The 22,768-nt window shown below is 42.7% G+C and overlaps 1 protein-coding gene across 15 annotated transcripts in view; it reads left to right on the forward strand.

Annotated features, from left to right (window-relative positions):
- The window catches only part of FOXP1 (forkhead box P1), a 383,544-nt gene that overhangs the window by 200,894 nt on the left and 159,882 nt on the right, over positions 1–22,768 (forward strand). For 13 of the 15 annotated variants that reach the window (XM_032121320.1, XM_032121318.1, XM_032121319.1 and 10 more), the window contains one exon: positions 17,384–17,565. In XM_032121320.1, the coding sequence (XP_031977211.1) occupies positions 17,395–17,565 (171 nt within the window). In that variant the 5' untranslated portion in view covers positions 17,384–17,394. Of the gene's footprint in view, positions 1–7,087; positions 7,349–7,391; positions 8,742–17,383; positions 17,566–22,768 lie in introns of those variants that run through there. The other 2 variants (XM_032121324.1, XM_032121323.1) reach the window with 2 other exon arrangements.

A 22,768-nucleotide genomic window follows, 5' to 3' on the forward strand; every position in this document is an offset into this window, starting at 1 on the left:
TTGTGGGAGTTGGAATTTTGTACTCTTGTCTTCCAAGCCGTGTTCCATCCAGCAAGCCCTTAAAGTCTTGTGAGACCATCACCTTTGCATATTTTGTCTGAAAAGTCTTTGCGCGTAGTTCCGTGTGCCAGAAGCCGCATACTATGTTTTCCTAAAAATTACGTTCGAGTTGCCAAAAAAATTGGTGGGAACTTGCAATTTCCGAGTTACAAGTTCACACGCCAACTGCGAAAGGAGAAAAGCCGACGTGCGAGGTTTTGCAGAACCCTGACTGTCTCCCTTCCGGCTGAGCTCTAATCTGTGCTCCCACCGGTGTCGTGTGTGCCGACAGCCGGAGCAGGCACCGGGGCTGGCGGCTCCCTTCCAGCGTGTGGGCAGCCCGAGTGGCACAGGCAAGCGGGAAGGGAAGGAGAAAAAGGAGACCGAGCTGCAGACTCAGACTTGAGAAGTAATTTCAGCCATGCCTTGGCGTATGGGAAATTGGGTTAGCGTGGTCTTTGGAAAAACGCAGTTTGGGCAATGAGAAAGGAGCGGATCGCCAGCGTAGCAGGTGGTCGTTTACAAAACAATCCGTCTTTTTATGTGTTTAGTAAGTCTTGAAGTAATGGCTGCAAGAGATCCATTTGTTGCTGCCCGTGCTCCCCTCTTAATTATTGAAAATAGCTTTTGCACATCCTGATTTTGTGTACTTAAATATTTTGGGGTTTAACTTTGTTATTTCGTTTTTTAAAGTCTTTAGCGGTTGCATGTTCGACACGGCTTTGTTATCCTAGATGTTATGTTATGATCTGGCACACAGAGCATTAATTCCTTTATCAGCTCTATTTCCTTTACAGTTGTTCATTTAATTGAGCTCCTCTGTGTATTTTACAAAACAAGATGCATTCATTATAACTTGCAGACCTCAGATAATATTGTAACATGTTTCAGAAAAATAGCACTTTTGTAGATAGTTGTGGAAGTTGGGTGTTTGGTTTATTTTTCAGATGAGATGGGAGGAAGCAGTAGCAGAATTCTTGCATGCATAATCAGTCAGAACTTTCCAGAAGCTCTTTATTCAAGTTATTTTCTTTTAAAGCTGTGTTTACTCTAAGAATTCGGCTGAGGCAGTTGAAATATGTGGCTGCAGTAGAGAACAAAATACACTGTATGTTTTGTTACTCTCCTTGTTCTGCTTTGACTTGTGCAAACAGTTTTAATCCAAAGGAAGAGATCATACGGTCTGTGACTGTGGTATCGTACAATCCAGTTTAGGGTGCAAATTACCCTCTTATGGCACATCCTGACATTGGATAGTCTTGTCTGGAATAGGCTGTAAATAGAGTGTATCCTTCTCTTTCACAAGCCCTTGGAGCCGGAAGCCACATGCCTTTGCTCTACAGTGTTCAGGAGCCAGCACATCTGTGGGCCCATGCACCTGCATGCAGCTGGAGATATTCAAATACTGTCTTTTGTGCAGATTTTGAACATTAAACACTCGTTTCTGGTTGTAAACGGCCTCCACATGCTGCTGGGGGTTCAGCACCAGAAAGGCCATTTCCTGGAGCATGGAGCAACCTCTGCTGAGCTTGGCAGTGACGGACCTTCCCAGTCCAGGGCTGAACAGCTGGTTCTGGAGAGGTCATGGGGCCGCAGTGCTGTCTGTTGGGAGGCTTTCTGTTCCATTGGCATCATGCATGGAAAAGGTATGAGCAGCCACAGGAGTGCTCACTGTCATTGGCCAAGGCAAGCTGGAGAGGCTCATTTGGTGTCCTGCAAATCCTCTCTGCTGTTGCCTTTCCCAGCCATGGCTGATGGTGGATTAGAGGTGGGCATTGCTTTTCAGCCATGGGTGAATGTAGAAGAGGGATTAAGAGCTCGGCTTCCTGCATCCTGACTCAAAAGTAGGCATATGTGGTTTTTTGGAGGAGTTAGGAACAAATTGGTTTTGAGAGAGCTTTTTTAGGGAGTTTTCTCAGGCACAGGATGAAATTTTGAGGTGAAAAAAATTCACGCTTTTTTTCCCTCTTCTTTATTGGGCCAGTGTGGAGAGGACCAACTGTATTTTTGGGTGCTTGGGATCCATGTGTGTGGCTGTTGAGGAACATGTGCTGTATGTACACATCTCCTGCACAAAAATGTGATGGGGTGGGATCCTTGCTCTGGACTGAGACTGGAGCTATTCCTGGGAAAGAAAACATGAAGACAAAACTGGGGATGAAGGCACCTCTTCTGTCCAACTTACTCTGTTCTGGCTGATGTGAACTGGCGTGCTGGGTACTTGGATACTGTGTGTGTGTTTGTGCGTTAGCTTACACACCAGTGTTCACCGACACATCTGGTTTCCCTGATGGGTCGTGCTATCCTTGCTGTAATGTGAGAGCCACAGCCCTTGGACAGGGCAAGGCAAGGAGTCCGTCTGTGTTTCCACAAAAGCTTAGCTAAGTGCATTTTTTATATTGTGTTGTGGGCCTGATTCTTGTGGGGGGGTTAGATGCTCTTAGTTGTGGATGCTCAGTGTTTTTGCAAGTCACCCTGCTCAGAAGTTGGTGGTTACAGGGGTTATTTTAAGGGGAAAAAGCATTTTCCATTTGCTTCTCCATGAACTGAAACCGTTAAAGAGCCCTTGCTTAGTTTTCCTCACACAAGCACACACTGATGGAAGCATGAGAGGGACTGCAGGTCTTGGAAGGCTTGAAGTGTGTGAAAACAGTGAGTCCTAATGAAAAGAGTTTTGCAATTTAATTGTAGTGGGTGTGCCTTTGTTTGTGCAAAGAAATGAAAGTGCTGGAGGCCGAAGTGCTTTCTTTATCCTCAGAATAGTGAGCAGTACAAACTTCCCTGGCCAGTTCTGCCACAGTGCCCGAGACCTGCAAGTCCCTGCAGAGCTTTGGCTCTCTGCTCACTGGGACCCATCCCATGGACTTTTGAGCCTTCAGCCATCCAGCCTCTCAGGGCTCTCCAGAAATACCATGTGAAGGACCTTTCTTGGGTTCCTGAGCGCCCTTCTCTTAAGGTGTTTGTTCACATCACAGATTGACTGCATTTGGGAAGACCATTGTGTCCTTTGCAGTGGTTTTGAGAGTCATGACTTCCCCTCAGGATGGATCTGCACATCTCCATGTAGCCAGTGTTCCACTTGTTGAAGGCAAGGGGCTTGTTCCTCCTTCACACTGCCTCGTAAACCCCTCTGGAGTAGTCTGTGAATCCCAGTCTGGTGCCAGGGGGCCAAATGCCCTGCTCCCTTCTGCTCCAGCCTTCTCAGCTACCCTGTGCCCCACAGCAACATGATCCATTTTAAATAGATGCTGTTTGCACCATCTTGGACTTGCTGTGTGAGGATGGGAAATGTTAACATAAATTCTTTAAATAACATCTAGTAGTGTTGAATGCACAGAATTATAAAACATTTTTATATTCTGAGACTCATTTGCATCTTCACATTAAAAACTGTGGTTTTCTTCTCAGGGAATGGTTGCAAGATCTGATTTGTTTTGAAATCAAAGCTAAATTTGTGTTCTTGCTTTCCTTTTTGCCCTTCATTTGACAAATTTTTCTTGTTCTATAAATACAGAATTGTAAACAAGGGCTAATCCTTAGCAACAACCTGGAAAGTTAACATTTCTCTCCAGCACCTATTATAATTAATTCAGACACTATGAATATGATGTGATTTACACATAATATTCCTAAGGCCAGGAGGTACTAATATCTTCTTAGAGAACTGAGGAAAAGAACATGCTTTTGTGTGTGCCATATAACATAATTGCACTGCATTTTCTTTCATGAGAAGATGTTTAAAGATGCTTTTTACTTTGCATTTGAAAAATGAAAGGCTTCTGTTTCTGCATTTGGCTGAAATTGTCTTAAATGTGTTTTCCCTCCTGCAGCAGTCAACATTGTCAAAACATTTTGCAAAGTACATTTTAATAATATAGGTTAGGACCATCATTATATTAATTTAATTCTCTGTGTAGGTAAATTCGTAAGATGCTTCCACTTTGTCATAAAAGTTTTTCACAGTAAACATCATCTGTTTTCCCTGTGTAAAAAAGGAAGGAGATAATATAGTCGACAAAAGGATAAATGCCTTGTGTGAAAATTGTAAAAGTATAGCTTGAACAGCCTTTCTCTCGTGGTCCATCCTTGTATTTTATTTAATTTTCATTTAATTTTGTTTTGTTCTGTTTATATTTGTTCAGGGAGTGTTTTTGTAGTGTTAATCTATGTAAGCCACATGCAGTTGAAAACTGCAACTCCCAAAAGGCTGTGATTAAAACATTATGGATGTGGCAAACCACAAATGCAAAAGGAAGTTTACATTTAGATTTTCTTCATAAAATATTTTATTCAAGTTTTGTAATACTTTGGTATCGTGGTCAGCATTGCCATAAAAATTCTGTGTTATATGGAATGATACAATCTGTGAAGCATTTCCCATTATGTAGACACCATGTCTTTAAATTATAGCAATTTCTTAAGATTTTAAAGCAAAATGAGCTCTTAGAAGTGTGATTAATAGCAGGGAATGAGGCTAACACTGGGTCATCAGTGGCACTCCATTACAAAAAAGGTTGGACTAATAAAAGCATCCATCTATTTGACCAATAAAGCATTTGAATGATATGCTTATAGTTTTTATCATAGTGTAGTTACTTTGTACTGAATAAACTGTGATTTTACGTGCTGGAAAAGGAGCGTGGAACAGGCAGCACGGCTGAGGTGAGAGCAGTTGTCTCAAGTAGGGAAATATCAGGACTTTTATGTGAAGCTTGATGTTTTCAGAAGCCTTCAGGTTGCAGTGTCTAAATTTTTGAAGCTGCTGTGAAATATCTAAATCCCCTGTGACCCGTGCCTGCCTGCCCACAGTCATTCGGTGAGGCTGGCCCTCGCTGTCCTGCAGGGAGGGGAGAAAGGAGGGTATTGTGTGTAATCATTAATTCAGAGTTAAGTCCCCGGCAGCCCCAGACATCAGAAATACTCTGCTGCAGCACAGGAAATGGGGCAGCACTTCTGTTTTCCTGGTGTGCGGACGCCAACCCTGTCCTCGAGTTGCACCTTTCATCTTGCCTGCTATTATGCTGTCAACCTGATGTATTAAAAAATAGGCAGTTGCCTGAACAATACTGCATTTGGGTTTTATTTAAATACCTGTCTTATTAGTAGGTTGTACTGATTTCATGGTTTTGAACCTTTTTTTTTCTTTTTTTTTTTTTTTATTACAACAAAAGGCTAAATATTTTCTGAAAAAGAAAACGAAGGTTCTTGGCCAGCTGTGGATGTCCAGGATTGTGCTGTGAAGAAAAGTAACAAATATTCTAAAACTTGTAAAAAAATGATGAGGGGGGAGGCTTCTGGCCATCATGCTGTTTGCACATGAAATGGCAAGGGAGGGGAGATTAGTGCCAGGGCCAGCTGTGACCTTGGATGCTTCATAGATTTGAGACTGGGATGATTTTCCTCAGTGCTTGGCGGTGATGCTGGTGCTCATCAGAAGGTAGGGGTGAACCAGGGAGGGAAAATGGTGCAGCTGGGAGGAAAAAGGACCCGTGGTATAGCCCACAGCTACATCCTCTAACCCCACCTGACTGGTACAACATCTTAAAGGGCTTATTTTACATAGGAGAGGGATGAAGAGACCCATGGAGGTCTCAGGCAGGGATTGTGTCAGGGCAGGAATGTAACCCAGAGCCCTGGATTAACCTCTACCGTTAAGACTATCCATCTTCTCTCCCTGTACTTCAGATCTTTCCTGAAATCCATGTTCAGGATAGACAACTTACAGAAACCTCCCTGGAGGAATGTAGCAATAGGAAATTTCTTGAGTGTTACAGGGAGGAGAGATGGGGAAGGAAAGGCTGTCTGGAAGGTGGCAAACCCAGGGGACTTGGGTGTCCTGAGCACCTTGAGGACTAATGTCACAGTTCCTAGGGGCCAGGAGAGGAATGTTGGATGGAGAGCAGTTGGGGGCCAGAGGATTTGGTTGCAAGAAGACATCCAAGGGGCTTCTGGTTTGACGGAGAGGAGCTGGGGAGATCTACAAAGATCAGAGAATGGTGATGGGAGGCAGAGGCAAGGGGGTTGAGGGTGGGAGAGAGAAAGGAGGGGGAGGAGGGCTGAACCATGGCTTCATTGCTGCTGCAGGGCCCTGGCATGGCCATGGGGGTGTGTGTGAATGACACATGTCCATGGTTGTGCTGGGCAGGTTGGACTGTGTCGAAAGCTGCTGTTTTGCTTGTTTGTGCGAGGAGTGAAATGAAAATTTTGCACCCCACCTTTCGCCGTTGTTGTTTTTCTGGGTTTTGATTTTTTTTTTTTTTAATGCAGATGGATCTTTCACATCAGTGGTTTGGCCGGTAAATCTTGTTTTGTGAAACACTTTCAAGTGTTTTCAACTCCTTTCTTTCCCTTTTATTGGAGCAGATGCACAGCTCTGTATTTTCCCCTGCTGCCTGTTGTCTTGAGGTTGCACAGCAAGACTGCAAAGGCTTTTTTGTTTGTTGTTGTTGAAGGGGAGGAAAAAACCCTCAATCCACAGAAGAGTTAACAGGATTTCACTTGATCTGCTCGTTTATGCAATGAGTAATTCGAGGTTGGTAACAGCAAATTGTTGTTTATAAGCAAACATGGCACTGTGTAAACAAGAAGGCCTGGTCCCCAACTGGTTTGATTTCATGGTGGTCAGCAGCTGATGCATGTAACGTACAACCTTTCTGCTTCTCGAAATGTCAGAAGAATGACTATTTGTTTGTCTTGAGTTCTTCCCAGCTGTTTACTCTGTAATGCATTTGCCTCAACCTTGATTCCCTAAGAGTGGCCCCTTTCTCCTCCCTGCTCTGTTTACATTAGTCCTGCCCCGAGTGTCACCTATGAAATCTGTTGATTATTCCACCTGGTTAATGTTAAATTGCTCTTGCAAGATGATGTGTTTGTTCATAAACACAAATGCTGGGCCCCTTGTTTACTGTACCCATGGCAGCAATCAGTTATTAAACAAATATTGCTTTGTTTGCGGGTGTGAGCAGCAGTTTATCCTGCAAGGTCTGGAAAAAAACCTTTAAATACTGGGATTTTGATAAAGGAGAAAAAGGGGAGCTTGTCCCTGGAATGTGGCTGAAACTCACTTTGGTTTGCTTTGCTTATCTTTAACTTGGGTGAAGGGGCTAGAAAGATTAGCAAGTTGTTTGGTTTTTCCAAGAGATTTCCTTAGTGTAATGATATCTATCCAGTTGTTTGCTTTTTTCAGAAGGGAGAGAGCACTCCTGCAAGACGACTAGCACAGCGGTAGATGGCTGATGGCTAGAAAATCCTGCATGGAGCAAACAAGGAGGTAGAAGGTCTAGGACAAAGGTATAGGGCTATGAACCAGGTAATCACCCCAAAAGTATGGCCTTGTGTTCTATGTCAGCATTTGGTCGGGGGCTTTTCGGTTTCCCTCTTTTCTCATGTCGGATTTTAATTGATGCATGTGCCATCGATGGAGTTGGAAAAGGCAAAGCTTTCAGTTTTACTTCTGAGGAGATCTGAGGAAAATCTGTTTTAGAAGCAGAGCCGTTTGAATCGAGAGAAAATACCAAATTTAAAAACGCGCTTTGTTGCTCCTCCCCCTGTGAGCGAAATGACGGAGCTGCTTTTCTTCTTTTTATAACTGGAAAACTGCATTTACATCTGCTAATTTCTCTGTGCTGCCTGTTTGTTCTTTGGTTTCTGGGAGTCCTAATTAGAGAGAGCCATCCTGGTAGTTGTTGCTTTCGGGTTGTTTTGAAAATGAGCAAGAAAAACTCACTCACACCATCTTTGTTTTTCAAAATTATTGTTTGTTGTTGTTTCTGAGTGGAGCTTGGATTTCAAATGCCAGGGAGGACCTGTTAGCACTAACAGTAAATGGTTGGGGCTTTTCACACAAAGGGAGTAAACCCTCTTTGAGTGACCTTGAGAAAGAAATGTTAACTCTTTTTGTATGAAGGTGCTGTCTATTCCTGTATGTGTGAATTCATTTGTTAAAATGTGAAGGTGTTGTCTGTTCCTTTATATGTGAATTCATTTATTAGAATATCTTGGATACACGGTCATAGGAAGGATAAAATTAAATAATTGTCCTTTTCATCCATTGGAAAAGAAAGCAACAAAATATGAATAAAAATGTGATCCCCACAGTATTCTCTAGTTTGCATCAGTGATCCAAACACAGTGCTCGTTTGGGCTGCTGGAGCAGTGTCAGGGCTGGAGGGGAGCGGGAGGTACCTGAAGTGTGTAAGTGGACAAGCTGGTCATTAATTGACTCATGTTACTGCCATGAATCAAACCTTTGCTGCCTTGAATGAAGTGAAAATAGTGAAGTGAAAATGGCATTGTGCAGAATTGTTAGAGTAGCACCTGGCTTTGAGGTGGTTTTTGACTTCTGGAGGCTGCTAGAGAGTTTAGATATGCTTTAATGGAGATGTGCATGGAGAGTGGGAGTCTAATTCATCTACAGCCAGCACTTGGTATGAGGTTTCGTGTTATCTTGTTGTAGCAGTGCTGCTGCTGTCTGGCACAAACGGACTGTATTTACTAAATGCAACTTTGGTCTTTTATTTGGTTGAACAGTCACCTGTTTTTCTGTGAGGCAGACTGCAAGAGTTTGTGTTGCAAGCTCAGAGCAGTGTGCATGCAAACAAATAGGTCCTGGCTGTGAGAACAGCTCTGCAGTTTCTGTTCCTGTTCTGCACGGAACGGCAGGGAGCCCCACACTGCTGTGATGCCTGCGCTGGGATGAGCAGGTGGGTACCTCCCCAGGGACACCGACCACGGGGCCAGCACTGAGGGAGCTCTGCACCTCACCAGGCTGCACTTGTGACCTTCCTTCTGGGAGAGTCACTGCCATGGTGCTCATGTCCATGTGGTAGGAGTCGTATGGTGCAGTGAACTATGGCTTTTGGTTTTGCTTGGGGTTTTTTTTGGCCATTCGCCGTTCCTTTCCTTCCAAATAAACGATGATCCTGGTGATGGTAAGGATGATTTCTGTCGAGCTCACAGCTGAAAGACAGCTCTCCCCAAGAGAGAGGAAGGAACCTTACTCTGCCGATGATGGTGTGTAAATGATTACATCATATTTGCCAGTCACTTGGAAGTGGCCCAGCTCTAGAGCTTTTATGCATCTATGGCATGAGCTTCGTGCTGAATATGGATTTAATAGCTGTCAAGCTGAGAGTCATAGATTGAGATAGAGCTGGCTTTGCAAAGGGGGTTTGTTTATCCAAGGTGAGACTGGGAGTAACTTCTGTGTGCATGTGTAAAATGAAGGGAGAATGCAAAAGTTTGAATTGTCCATTGTGTGTCTAATGCTTTGGGTCTTACCTCATGGAAGGGAGTGAGACCTGTTGTCTTCACAGCTTGGTATGTTTTAGTGCAGTAATTTTTCATGGGGTCCAACTCCAGCTCTTTTGAACAGAGCATATGGCAACCTTTTAATGTCTGTTTCAATTAATTCTTCTTGGATTTGCTTGATCTCTGTTCTTACTGTTTGTGGTCAGCAACACTCTCATCAGAAGAGACTTCCTTAGGGGTAACTGCACCGACTGGTTCTCTGAGAACTTAAACTGTTTGACCATGATTTCACAGTAAGTCTGTGTGGCACAAGTGGGATTAGGCTCCCGATTTCCCTTCCCTTCTCACCACAGCAGTCTTAAATTTCAGCTCCTGCAGAGCATCATTCAGCTTTTCACTGAGCTGCCTCCAAATGATTTCAGGTTGCTGCGGCCCTGATGATAACACACTGCTGCTGGAAAAAGGAACCCAGGTAGTGTGAGCCACGCACCCCAGCAGTGAAAGAGATTGTGCCATTGCATATGGTTAAATAAATAAAAGACTGTGTCTGTCTGCTTCTAGAGAGGAGTAGGTGAAGCTGCCATTCAGGAGACTTGAGGGTGGCAAGTGGACATAAACATAGGTGGTAACAAGCCAGGCTGGTCACCGTCATGACCCCCAGGGGGGAGGAAAGGCGACCCATGTCCTTCTCCTGTTGGGCATGGTGTTGTACTCCACCACTTTTGGAAAGCACAGGCTTTTCATTCACTGAGTTTAGTTACAGCTTCACATTTTCCTACTCCTTGCTTTTACTTCTGTCCCCTTTCCATGGCTCTGCATCATCAAGTAGCTCTGCTCCAGTGTCAGGAGGGCAGGGAGGGGGGGCAGCCCTGTGTAAATCAGGTGCCACAGCCATGGCCTGGCCCGCAGGGATGCTCCAGGAGCAGTGTAATTTGTTTCCCTTCCCGGGGAGGCCAGCACATCACCTCTGCCATGTGCTCAAACTCCACTGGCCCACGGCTTGGGATGAGTCCAGCCAAGGTGAGAGCGTCAGGAGGCAGAGCCAAGGATGCGCTGCGCGTAATCGCATTTCTTCTGGACCCTTTATTTCCTAAGCACTAAATGAAATTTCAGATTTTAGATACGTCTAGACATATACAGTGCACGATAAAGTTGATAATACATTAATCATTTTTAACAACAGGTAATATGCATAATTTATGGTGTTACAGTGCTATCTTTTTTGATATTTATGATGGATAATGCTCAGTTTTTGCCCTCATATTACTGCTTTAAATTATACCACAAGAAAATTAATGAGAAAGTAGATTTATGGCTTTCATTTGTTTGTCAATTCGGAAATTAATTGGGTGTTAATTTTAGCCGTCCCTCATCAGACCAGGTCTTTAGTATGTGTGCATTACTTTGCATTCATTGAAGCCTACCTCCCATTTACTGTGGGTCACTAGCTTTGCATACATTAAAATAGCCCTCAGGCTCATTCTCTTGATTACTTTTTGAACTGCCATGCATTAGAAAATTTACGCCTTTCTGTTATAATTATGAAAATTCTCTATTGGAAGATGGTGCTTGCATAACAGCAAGTGTACAGTCTTGCTCGGCGATGTGAGATCATATAGCAAATCCCAATACGTTTTTGTTCTAATCCTAGAAAATAGCACTCTCGACAATCTTTGTTGTGCGAGTTTCATCCTTTGAAATTTCAAGGATCCATTTTAATACACTGAATTACCTCTTTAAGCTGAGGAAATATCAAAGGATTTCACCTCGTCACTGTCTCTTTGTTTCCTCTTTCCACACATCCCGTGCATGTTCCTTCCCTTGCCTTGCTCCAGGTTTGCCTCCCCTCCTCCAAACCCCGCTGTCAGACGTGACTCAGCATCACTTTTTAGGACAGCGAAGCCTGATTTGCTCTGTTTGCTACTATTTTGGTTGATTCCTAAAGATGATCCTTAATTGCACTTTGAATCCCCTTCTCCTTTCTCCTACTCCTGCACAATTCAGCAACCACCAGTAGTGTGTAGGCGAGTGGCCTTCAAAGGGGTAAGCATGAAGTTTTATCCAAAAAGTCCCCTAATGTACTGACAGTTGATCTATAGTTAGTTAGTACATAATTATACCTAAAATACACCCTGTCAGCAGGATAAATGACGGCTACTGAAAACTCTAAAAGCATGACGGGTGTTCACCCATCTGCAATGACGAGAGCGGAGGGGTTTGTAAGTTGAGAAAGGCTGGTGAGTTCAGCATGATCTGATTTAGTTAAATCATGCCATATGTTGGGATAGCTCTCTCTAATAGTCGTGCTAACCACAAACACAGGCAAAGAGAAGTCATCTGGTCCACCTGGCTAGTTTGGACTCCCCTCCCCAGCGTTATTTCTGCACTTAGCATGGTGGCAGTCCTTGAGCTGCTCATGTGAAGCTGGCTGATTCACAGTTAATTGTGACATGGTGTAATTTAGTAAATGAGCAGCTGAACATCTGTACGCCTTCCCCCACGGCACATCAAGCCTTACCTTACACAAGGCTTTTAATTTCCACTAGTGAATCCCTTTTCTTTTACTGAACTCATGGATGGCAGGATGATGCTGCTGGCTGCCTTGCCAGCCTAGGCATGGGGTGTCAGCTGGGGGAGATGGGTGTTCTGGCATCTGCTGGGGGACATCGAAACATGTTCCTGGAAAAATTCACTACTGGTGGTGGGATGTGGAGCCTGAGGTGCTTCCCCTGGCAGGGCAGTTGCTCTAAAGATACCGGGACTAAAAGAGACAACCTGTGAGTGGGGCAGGGGTCTCCTGGGAAAGCTGTTGGGGTCCTCATTGTGGATCACAGGAGTGCCTGTCTGGTGCTGCAGGGTGTTTGTCCCTGTGCTGTGGGGAAGCAGCAGCTTTGCTCCTGCTCTCTGTGTTCCCTTGCTGGTTGCACTCTGGAGCTCGTTTCATTTTCAAGAGGTAAAATCCTGTCTTCGTGGTGTTAACGTTGTTGTGGAATGCTTCCAAGCAGTTGTTAGGGTTTTTTTGTTGCGGGCTAGGCAGAGAAGTGCCCTAAAGATATTCCTGAGCCTGTTTTGGGGAGCTGCTTTTGACAAAGAAGTAGAACTTTTATTTATAAACTGTGCACGTATGGATGGAATGCCTGCTGAAGAATTTCGGGCTAGATCGTGTGATTTGATCGCTCACTAAAACTGATGTTAGCATTGACTCTTCTGCCTATAAAAGTAGAAACACATTTTATAAATCTGTGTTTTGTTTAATTTACGTGTCCTTTCATGGCTGGGCCAAGTTCTTTAAGGGCATTTATTCTGCTTCATATAAATAATTGATCAGCCAAGTTAATTTACTTCTGCCTGACTTGGTCAACCTTAATTAACTGCCCTGGAATAAAGACTGAACTTTTTGTTAGCTCAAAATCTTTCACAAATGTGGCAAAGAAGGGTTGTATTATGACAACATTTTTGCTCTAGCACTGATCCCAGGGGATAGAAATGCCTAATGATCTTTATGGGCATGTATGTATTTGTAAACACCTCCAAGTGCTAACATCTGAAATAAAATCATCAGCCTCGAAGAAACTTTGAAACACTCAGGCTACTTTGTGAATCTGTAGACCACATCGTGTCTGGAAGCATATTTAAACAGGAATTTTAAGGCCAGAAGACCCCAAGGATGTTTTTTTAAAGGTGATGATATACTTAAAGATATAGATTGGTGCTTATTGAGGAATCTTAAAAAGGCCTCACCAGATGCCTCCGTGTATGGTGAGGCATCTAAAGACATCTGAATATCAGTCCCTTAGTCTTTCAGACTTGGAGTGGGTCCTTATTCTGACAGGTGCTTCAGTCAGTAAATCCTCCCTCATGCTGACATTAAACAATGCTGCTTAGTCTTCAGAAACTATACTGGTAGCAGAATTGCAGCAGTGGCACACTTCAGCGCCCACCTCCTGCCTACTAATCTCCATGCTTAACCTTGCTCATCTTAATAGGCCAGTGGAGCTGAGCTGTGTATCGGCAGCATCTGGTCTTGGCGGTGTTACGGACTTTATGGACTTACTTTTAATGCATTAGCAAAGAACCTTTTCAAAATTAGGATGCCTTTAGGTTCTATTTTTTTACCTTTAGGTTCTATTTTTTCACCTCAAAACACTGATGCTGGAGTCATCAGAGAGATTATTTTGATTCGGGCAAAGTTCACATCTGACCTATGTTTTCTCAATTTTGACCACATCCTTAAGAAATTGGCTGTGCCCTGCTTCTCTCCAAGTGATCTGGAGGATGGTTAGCCGTTGTCCTCCTGTTGACAGAGTGCCTTCTTTTGATTTCGCTTCACTGAAACTTTGCTCCATTACCTTGAACAGAGCATACTCACCAAAGAGATGGGCCCAGCTGTAGGGCTTTGTATTTGACTGTGCATCAAAGCTAGAAAAAGTTCTGTGCAGGTTAAAACAGGAATCTGAAGAAACTGATCACTGTTCTGAAATTTTTAAACCAAGCTGATATTAAGTCAGAACAGTTCTTTTATTATGTGTCCCTTGATTTCAGGATGAAGTTTCACAAGCTGTTGTTGGTACTGCAGCCTACCTTTGGTCCCTTCATAGGGGAAAAACATCTTGTGTCACCTTTAATAATTCAGAGTCATTCTGTATCCCTCATAACATGAAATACCATAGAATTTTTATAGATATAGGAAAAAGAAAGATACTTACACTGATAATAACCCACATATTTAAGCTTTAAAAATGCATTTTTCTTTGCAGAATTGATAAGAGAATCATTCTGCTTTCTAGAACACATGAGGTGGACAGGCTCTTCTACCATTAAATTTCTTAAGTCGGAACCAGCTCTCCTACATGTCATGGAAGCAGTTGTGGAGTGTTATTATTTCTTATAATAAATCATTATGCATAACAGCTTCTCCAGCACTGTGTTGGTTGTATTCAGACCAGAATCACGGTTTGTGATACTTCACCTGGAGTTTCAGTTCAGTTCCCACAGAACCTAATTATGTTGCATAAATTCAACCTTGCTTTGCATTTTTCTTTCACAATTTTGAATGACAAACTTCAGTAATAGGCTCCTGTAAGTTCATCTCCCCTGTGCTGGGAAGAGACAATTATCTCAGGCATCCTCAGTGTACGATCACCCCAGCTCATTTAGGTGTGCTCAAAAAGACAAATAATAATAATTCTTGCAGAAAGCTCTCACAGGTTGATTTTCCATGACATGACACTTAATGATCAAACCAAACTGTGATTATTCATGTCAACTCACATTTGACTTCAGTGAAGAAATAAACAGCTTTATCTTTTTTTCCCTTGAAATACCTGTTTTCTATCAGAGGTGTTTTTAACAAAGCGCTTTTGTTTTGTACAGGCATCTAGTTTAAGTTATATTGAAGTTCGCTGCTTGTAAATTGGTGTTTTTAAAGCAAAATTTTCTTAAAGAGGTTCACTTCTGCTTTTAAAATAATTTCTTGAAAGTTCAAACATGGTCCCTTGGCAAACTGTGTTTCCAGCTTCATTTTTCTGATTGCTGCTGCCAGTTCTGCTGGGTAGGATCCGTAGGGTGGTCACAACCAGCAGAGGGGCCAGGGCTTTGTGCAGCTAAGCTGGTAACTGGCTGGGGTTCTTCAAAAGGTAAAACAGCATGAAATTTGTCATGGAAACGGTTTTCAAGAACGATGATCTTTCTCTGACCAAATACAATAAATAATCCATCTTTTTCTTAGTTCTGTAGGTTGGAAAAATTGTAGCAATTTCTACTGGTTTTTTTCTTTCCAGGAGCATTTTGCAGTCCTAGAGACAATAAATAATTTCTTGACCAGTTTGGTTGTGAATTATTTTCTGTGTCCTGGAGATATTTCGCTTGGAAGGTCAAGCCAACAAATCGTGATGAGGCAGTGATGGATCTGCTCCTCAGTTGTGCACATTCTTCTTGCTGCTGTCAGAGCTTTGCTTGGTGCTTCCTCTGACCCTACTGCTTGTTTATCCAGGTTCTCACTTCCAATTTGTTGCATCAGAAGTGCTGGAAAATGAGATGCACTTTGTCACTGTTCCAGCACGTGGCTTTTAGCATCTCTTTCCACCACAGTGGCTGCTGGAGGCACCTTCCACCAGTTCTTGAATGTGTCCTTCCTCTATCAGCTTTGGTCTATGAGGTGGGGACATGCCACCCACCATTTACTGTCGTTCTCCAAAACAGTCAAAGGCAGGAGTCTCTGGGTTTAACCCTCTGACCCAGTCTTTCCTGGCGGTCATCCTTGTCCTCATCTGCTACTGGGGTAAAATAACGTAATGCTCCATTTTCTCCAGTTGAGACCTGACTCGAATTTTGGGTGGAAGTAGAAAACAGTGATGTCAGTTCTTTCCTTCTTATTTTTCATGGGATAAAAGAGGTAAATCCTTTTTAGCAGTGTAGCATATAAAAATTGCCTTTGAGTGACTTGGGAGCTGTCTGGATTCTCACTCCTGTCTCTTCTTCCCAAGCAGCCTGTGCCATGCAGTCGCTGCCTGGTGTGTAATCCAGCCTTTTCTGTTAGATGTAAACACTTATTTAGACCTTATCGTGCTTATGGGCTTTCCTTACAGTGCTGAAAATGAAAACCACACCGTACTTGGTGTGTATCAGAGCAGGATCACGTTAAAATCCAAAAGCATTTCCTAGTGGTGTTGGGAAAGCTGTAAGTTTGTTTAGATCTCTGGAGCTTTTACAGGGGAGTTGACAGAAGCTTTATAATGAGTCTCCAAGCCCTTTTGTCCCCCGGCATAATTTGAAGATTTAACAAAACAGATTGAAAGAAGTTTCTGTAGACCAGCTGAAATTTATTTAAATGTAATCAATGTTTGAATTTGTCCTACTACCATCCATGTGCTTGGTTTACTGAATTCAAACGGGTCCTTCCTTGAAGATAAAGCATCTTACTTCTGAGGTGAGCTACCCTGCACAGGGGCATTTGGCTCACATGTCCATGTAGTTAGTGTGGGGCAGGCAGTGTGCTTGGGACACACAGCTTGGCTTTCCATACTCCATCTCCCCTGGATGAGAGGAGCACAGAGGGAGGGAGGGATGGGCTGGTGGAGGCCAGACAGGTTAATGGCGTTTAAATCCTGGGAGCTGGGGCTTTGCAGGTGGAAATACTTGTAAAACAGCTGGTCATTTTATCTCCAAGGTAGCAGTTTGCAGCTGAAAACTGGTATATGTGCTTTGTGTGGGGAGTCTTGTGCACAAATGCTGATGTTAGTTCCTGAAGGTGTGTAAACCCCAGGGGTTCTGGGGTAAGGAGGTGGGTACTTGTCCTCATCCTTACTGGTGGCTTGTGACCCACTGACACTGCTGATGAACTCCGAGTGTAAAGCATCCAGGGACAGGCATCCACCAAGAGTCAGTCGAGAGGGCCGGCTGGAGGGAGCTGTGGCTTGCTGAGATGATGTTTAGCCGAGTAACACAGGAGGCTCCTCACTGTAATGCCGTAAGGGCATCCAAATCCAGACCAAATCCATAGCCAAAAACTTGGCCAACAAGGCTAATTCTGTGAGCAGTTGTAGCAGTTCTCCCCAAATGAAAACCGATGATGTTCAGCACATCCCAGATTAAGCCTAAATTGCTTCAGAGTAATTAAAGGTGCTAATTCGGCGCTATCATGGTATGAGTGAAAACCAAAATAGCGAATGCTCTGCTTCACCTCCATGCCCTTACAGAGTGTATATCACATTTTTGATATTGTCCATCATATGTTGCCAAGAATGACTCATCCGTTTGAAAGGAAAGCATCCAGATGTAACTAGAGAAATTTAATTATGGATTCTGTGTGTTCGTTCAAAAATATTTTTTTTTTCTCTAAGGGAAAAAAGATGTTGAGCAAATAATACTGTATTTAAAAGAGAACTAACTTACTAAAATTATAGCTGTACCAACGGATAAATAAACATAAACTAGTAGCATGAACCATTAATGAAAGATAAATTGTATGAAGGAAAATGACATATGTTTACAGTTTTGGCAGGATTTAAAACAGGGCATGTCTCCTTATATACAGCAACTGTTTTAACAGCTGCTTTTTTTTTTTTTTTCCCTCCCCTCCCCTAAATTATTTCAGGTTTTTGAGTCATGATGCAAGAATCTGGGACTGAGACAAAAAGTAACGGTTCAGCCATTCAGAATGGAGCGAGCGGTGGCAACCATTTACTAGAGTGCAGCCTGCGGGAAGTGAGATCAAACGGCGAGACACCTTCCGTTGAAATTGGGGCTGCAGATTTAGCACATCTCCAGCAACAGCAGGTACTGTAAGATGCATTACAAGTTTCCTACCTCTAGGAAAAGCATGAAGCATTTAACCCCCCCTCCCAAACCCTTCTGCCAGGCAGAGGGTGCTTTTAGGACTCGCCTATGACGTTCTGTGTGTTTTTGTCTGTAGGGAATTGCATTCATTGGTGTAAAGGGAAACGTTGGACTTCTCTTCTGGGGCTCCTTTTTAATCATTCCCTGGAAACTCCCAAAGATCAAGGCTTGCTTCCGTTGCCTGAATTTGTTGAGTCTGGTGGCAGTGATTGGGTGAACTGCTGTATAAAAATAACTGGTTTCCAAAATATGTCACTGGGTGGAAAATACACTAACGTTAAGTTTTGTTTTTGCAACAAATTTTAATATAACCTAGCAACCTCTATCAACAGAACGTTTTCTATTAGTGAGGAAGGCTGCAGAGGTATCTGCTGCACAAAACATCAGAATAAATAAATAAATAACATCCATGTCAGTGCTCCTCAGCTCAGAAGAATCAGAACCAAATTGTGTGTTTTGCCATGGTATTTTAATGAGTGTATTTTCTGGGAAGTGACCGAGTTCACCAGTGTAAATTATCCACATAATACGTTTTGGCTTTTTCTTTTCCCTGATAAAATTCTGAAGCCCTCTGAGGAAATTTTACACCAAAGTGTTGGGCATGTATCATTAATGTGTTTGGGAACAAAGGCTGCAGCAGAGCCAATGGTGAATACACTCACACCTAACCCTCACTTTCTCTAATGCAATAAGGATTCTTAAAACCTCGTAAATAAGCGATTGGCAGCTGGTTAAGACTCCCCTAAGTGTACGGTGATCTTTTTAGCAGGTTGTAGTGGAGAAGAAAAAACCTGTGCTCAAAAACAAAGCAAAGTGAAGGCTTGAGGAGGAGCGGGGCACCCCATTTGCCAACCTAAGACAGAAAGCTGCCGTAATTAAACAAGTCAGAAAAATGGATGATACTAAATGCACAGACTTTGGTTGTTTCAATCATTTTCATCCTACAGGTTTTTACTTGAAGTGAGAATACCATCAGTGAGAAAATCACAGCCATGCTGAATTCATTACTGCAGTAGTCACACAAAACCACGGATAAAATTTCAATAACTGCAGGCCACAGTTGAGTAAACAGTTGCACTGAAACTTAATTCCTGTTGACTTTTCCCTCATTCTTTGCCAGGGGCACATTCTGATTCGTAGTGCAAAGACAACAGGGGTTACAGCTTTGATTAATACAGGACAGTAGAAGAGGAGTGGAACAGTAAAATATGTTCAACACAAAGGTCTTGTCTTAAAAAAGGCTTCATATCAAAATGAGTTAATTACACTGTGTTTTCCATAGGAGCACTATGGAATTTTCCAGTGAGGCTTTGCGCAGAGGGAAACAAGGAGGGGGGATCTTGCAGACATGTGCACACCATAAACCAGAATGGCTCAGACCTCTGCTCCTCCACCGCTTACTAACCCTGTGCCAGGGCTTCTCCACAGCCATCCCGAGGGCTCGTAGCCTTCCCGAGGGCTCAGGATGTCTCAGATAATGTTGTCACTTCTCATGTAATGGCTTGTGTCATTCAACAGCTGCCCATTCGGTCAATTAAGGAGTGGCACCCATTCATTCCTCCCGTCCTCCAGCTCTCCCCGAACAGTGCCCGGCACAGACCTGAGTGCTCGGGGCTGGGGACAGGATTGCCAGGCTCAGGATTGCTTTCACACAGCTCAGATTTTAGCTTTGAGTTTATTTATCCTCTGCCAGTATAGTGAATGTGGTTGGGGATCTTGCTTTTCTCCAAGTTCTTCAAAGACCTTTATGTTCTGTGTTTGAATTCTGCTGTTAATTGGTTTTGATGACTAACTTCTCCATGGAGTTTATCTTCTAGAAAGCAAGTTGATTGCAAAGTTTAAAACAGTTATTAAATAAAAAAACAACCAACAAGCCCAATCCTGATAACAATAAGAGGGTAATCAGAGCTAGCATAAAAATATCAATCTTGGTGTTTGGAAAACATTTTTAAATACTGAAAAGAAGAAAACCCCGTTGTTTTCAGACAGCTAATGCAAGCATTTACAGATACACATACAACATGGAGCATAATGTTTAGATGTTTCTCCGTATACAACATATGCTCTCAGGTCACTTAACAGAATGCGTTCTACAAAACACTCCTTCAATACAAATGAATGAGTTCTGAATTAAACAGCTATTTCTTAAGAGCATTTCATTCAAATCTTTTCATTTTGCCACCTGGCACTTGTTTTGTCTGAAAAGAAAAAAAAAAAAAATCAGTGGTGGGTAGTTTGAGCTTTCCTGCCATGGTTAGTTGTGTGTTCCCATGATGAGGGTGGCAGAGCAGTGAAACCTGCATGTACAATGGCTTGTGAAAGCATCTGTGCTGAATTTAGGGTCACATTTCTTGTGACATTTATGAATTTATTAGAACTAATAGCTTTGTTAGTATGAGAGAGGAAAACAGAAATATTTCAGGGTTTTTTTAGGAAGTTTTAATGGGTTTGCAAACTTGTAAATATTTTACCATGGAAAAGTATGGAGCACCACAGATGTTCGTATGTTTGCAGGAGCAGTGTATGGTGTGATCACTCTTGCTGTGAGTACAGGGAGGACTTGTAGGACAAGTTTTATGTTTCCCATGTCATGTTAGGGTGATTCTGCCATGCAAGGAGACAGAGAGTGATGTGATGCTCAATTTTAGCATTAGCAATCTCATAAAATGTACTGTTAAGCTGGGAGTAGCAAATGTGGGGATGAGTTCTGCTATTTGTAATAAAGCCAAATGGCTCCAACTGAGGTTTATATTGGTGAAGCAAGAAAGGCAAAGCAATAGAAGTGACTCTTCAGGGACAGCATGTCTGTGGAAGAGTTGGGTAAACGTGGAAACGCATATAGAAGTCACCCTCAGAACCAAACGATAAGGGAAAGAGAACCTTTTCTCACAGTATTTTGGCACTTGCTGGGAGTGGGAGAGGTGGCCTTCCCACTGCTGCTGACTCCACAGGTGCCAGAGGTCAGCATCTCATGGCAGTGACTGTCAGGATGAGGTGGAATGGGCTGGGGTTTGGTGACCTGCTTATAAAGTCTGGAGTAGGCGTGAAGGTTACCTGGGTAACATTGGACTCCTGAAGAGATGGAGCTGGGATTTGGTGTGGGGTCAGGTAGTGGGGCTCAGGAGCTTTGTCACAGAGTGCCCATGGAGGCAGAAGCAAGTTACAGAACAGAAGACCTGGGAACAGGGCACCAGGTAGAGTCTGGCAACATCTGTTGGCTCTTGAGGCATCATGAAAAACATCTGGGAGGTGCAGAATGGGTGTCGGAGTGACCCACAAGCTGAAGGTCAGGCTGGGCGAGGGAAGCTTGGGCAGAAGGTATGTAATGATGGGGTGACTCCTGCCTACCAAGCAGTAATAAATAAAGACTCATGGGGACAAACTGCCTTTTAAATGTTCATGATCACAGCTGTAGTTGCTTCAGTGGTTTCTGACGTCTACTCAAAGAGAAGGTTTGATGCCTCAGTCCTAGACAGTTCCTTTTTTTTTTTTTTTTTAAGCTTATAAAATAAATATTATTTATTGCATTTTATTTTTATCCTCAGGACTATTCATTAAAGTGTTCTTCACGTTATTAGCAGGGAAACAAGACTATGAATTGAACAAAGAGAATGATTACAAAGTTGAATCCTGATGTATAGCAGCAAGACTGTGCTGTGTTGCACAGTGGCAGAAATACAAACCTCTCCACATCAATAGCAAGATCCACTTTGATACCGTAACTTCAAGTACTGCCCCACGAGTATAAAACTCAGTATCTTTGTCTAATCCAGAATGCTTTTGAACTTTGAGGAGGTATGACTTTAATAGTAATTTGTTGACAGATTAGCTGCAGAGATTGCAAAGGGTTTATTTTGCAGAACTGGCAGGCTCCTATCAGCGTTCTCTTAAGGAAAAAAACACACGCTGCTGTTTTGCAATTGCTTGCATTTATTGACAACCTGCGCTGAGCAGGCAGAATCGGAATGTTTGGATAATGTAAATCTATAGCTTGTCTGATGGAGTGTAGTGTACTTTTAGGTAGTGCACAGATTGCTTGATAAAAAGGGTTACAAGGTGCCTGTGTTTATGACAAACTGGAATAGCAATACAAACGCAACTGGTATGTGGAGAAAGAAGGAGGAGGTTTATGTAAAGAATTGTGGGGAAGTTTCTTTTCTTCACTTCGTCTTTGAGCTGAACTATACTGTAATTATGAAGTGTCACTTCAAGCTTTCTGAAGAATTTAGATAAACACTAGTTTTGCCATGTGTCCACCAACTAAGGAAAGAAGGGGGTTTTCCTTGAAAAAAAACAATGGAGTTATATCCTGTTTTGTACTTTTATTCCAGAAGATGTCTGTAAGTGAAAAATACAGTTTTGTTCATATATAAAAGAATGTTTGATAGACAGAAGAAATTTGGACTAGATTCTGGTCTGTGCCCAAGTCAGGGCCTGCAGTTGGGCTGTTTGTGGTGTCAGTGTGAAGATGCCACAGTTGGGCCCTTTGGCAGTAGTTGTTTCATGAAATGTTGAGATGTGAAGTGTTAGATTGAAGGAATCAAACTCCAGAGGGAATATGTGGGTTCTTCAGATTTCGTTCATGTTCAAAGACAAGGAAAATGTACAAGAAATGGGGGATTTGGTGTATTGTTGAGAGGCTGCTTTAATTGGGCAGATCAAAAAGAAGATTTGACTAGAAAGAAATCTGAATATATCACAGTGTAAATGAAAGAAATGCCTTTTTTTTTTTTTTTTAAAAATTGGTCAGTTTCATGTTATTTCGCAAACCCGTGAGGAGGGGTTACAAACCACATCAGGAGTTTTACAGTCCCATTGATCATGATGTGGACTTATCTCTGTAGAGCAAAACTGCTAAATTAGATCCACGATAAAGTCTTTGTTTCATATTGACATAACTGGGTTAGACCAAAATTGTTTGTTAGACTTTAAGGGAGCGTCCGTGTTGAGTCATTTTGTCCGAAGAGACATAAAGCCTAATTATTAAACTGCTGTTGCTATTGAAGGAGCCATTTGAAAGTATAGATTAAACCCCGTGCAGGCTGTTGGATTGTGTTTGATTTTGTATTGTAGTACCTTCATAATTGAAGATTACAACATGGTGGAAAGATGACTGCATTTGTAGAGCTTCTGCTATTTCATC

The sequence above is a fragment of the Corvus moneduloides genome, chromosome 11 (genome assembly GCF_009650955.1).
Source record: "Corvus moneduloides isolate bCorMon1 chromosome 11, bCorMon1.pri, whole genome shotgun sequence".
Lineage (NCBI taxonomy): Eukaryota > Metazoa > Chordata > Aves > Passeriformes > Corvidae > Corvus > Corvus moneduloides.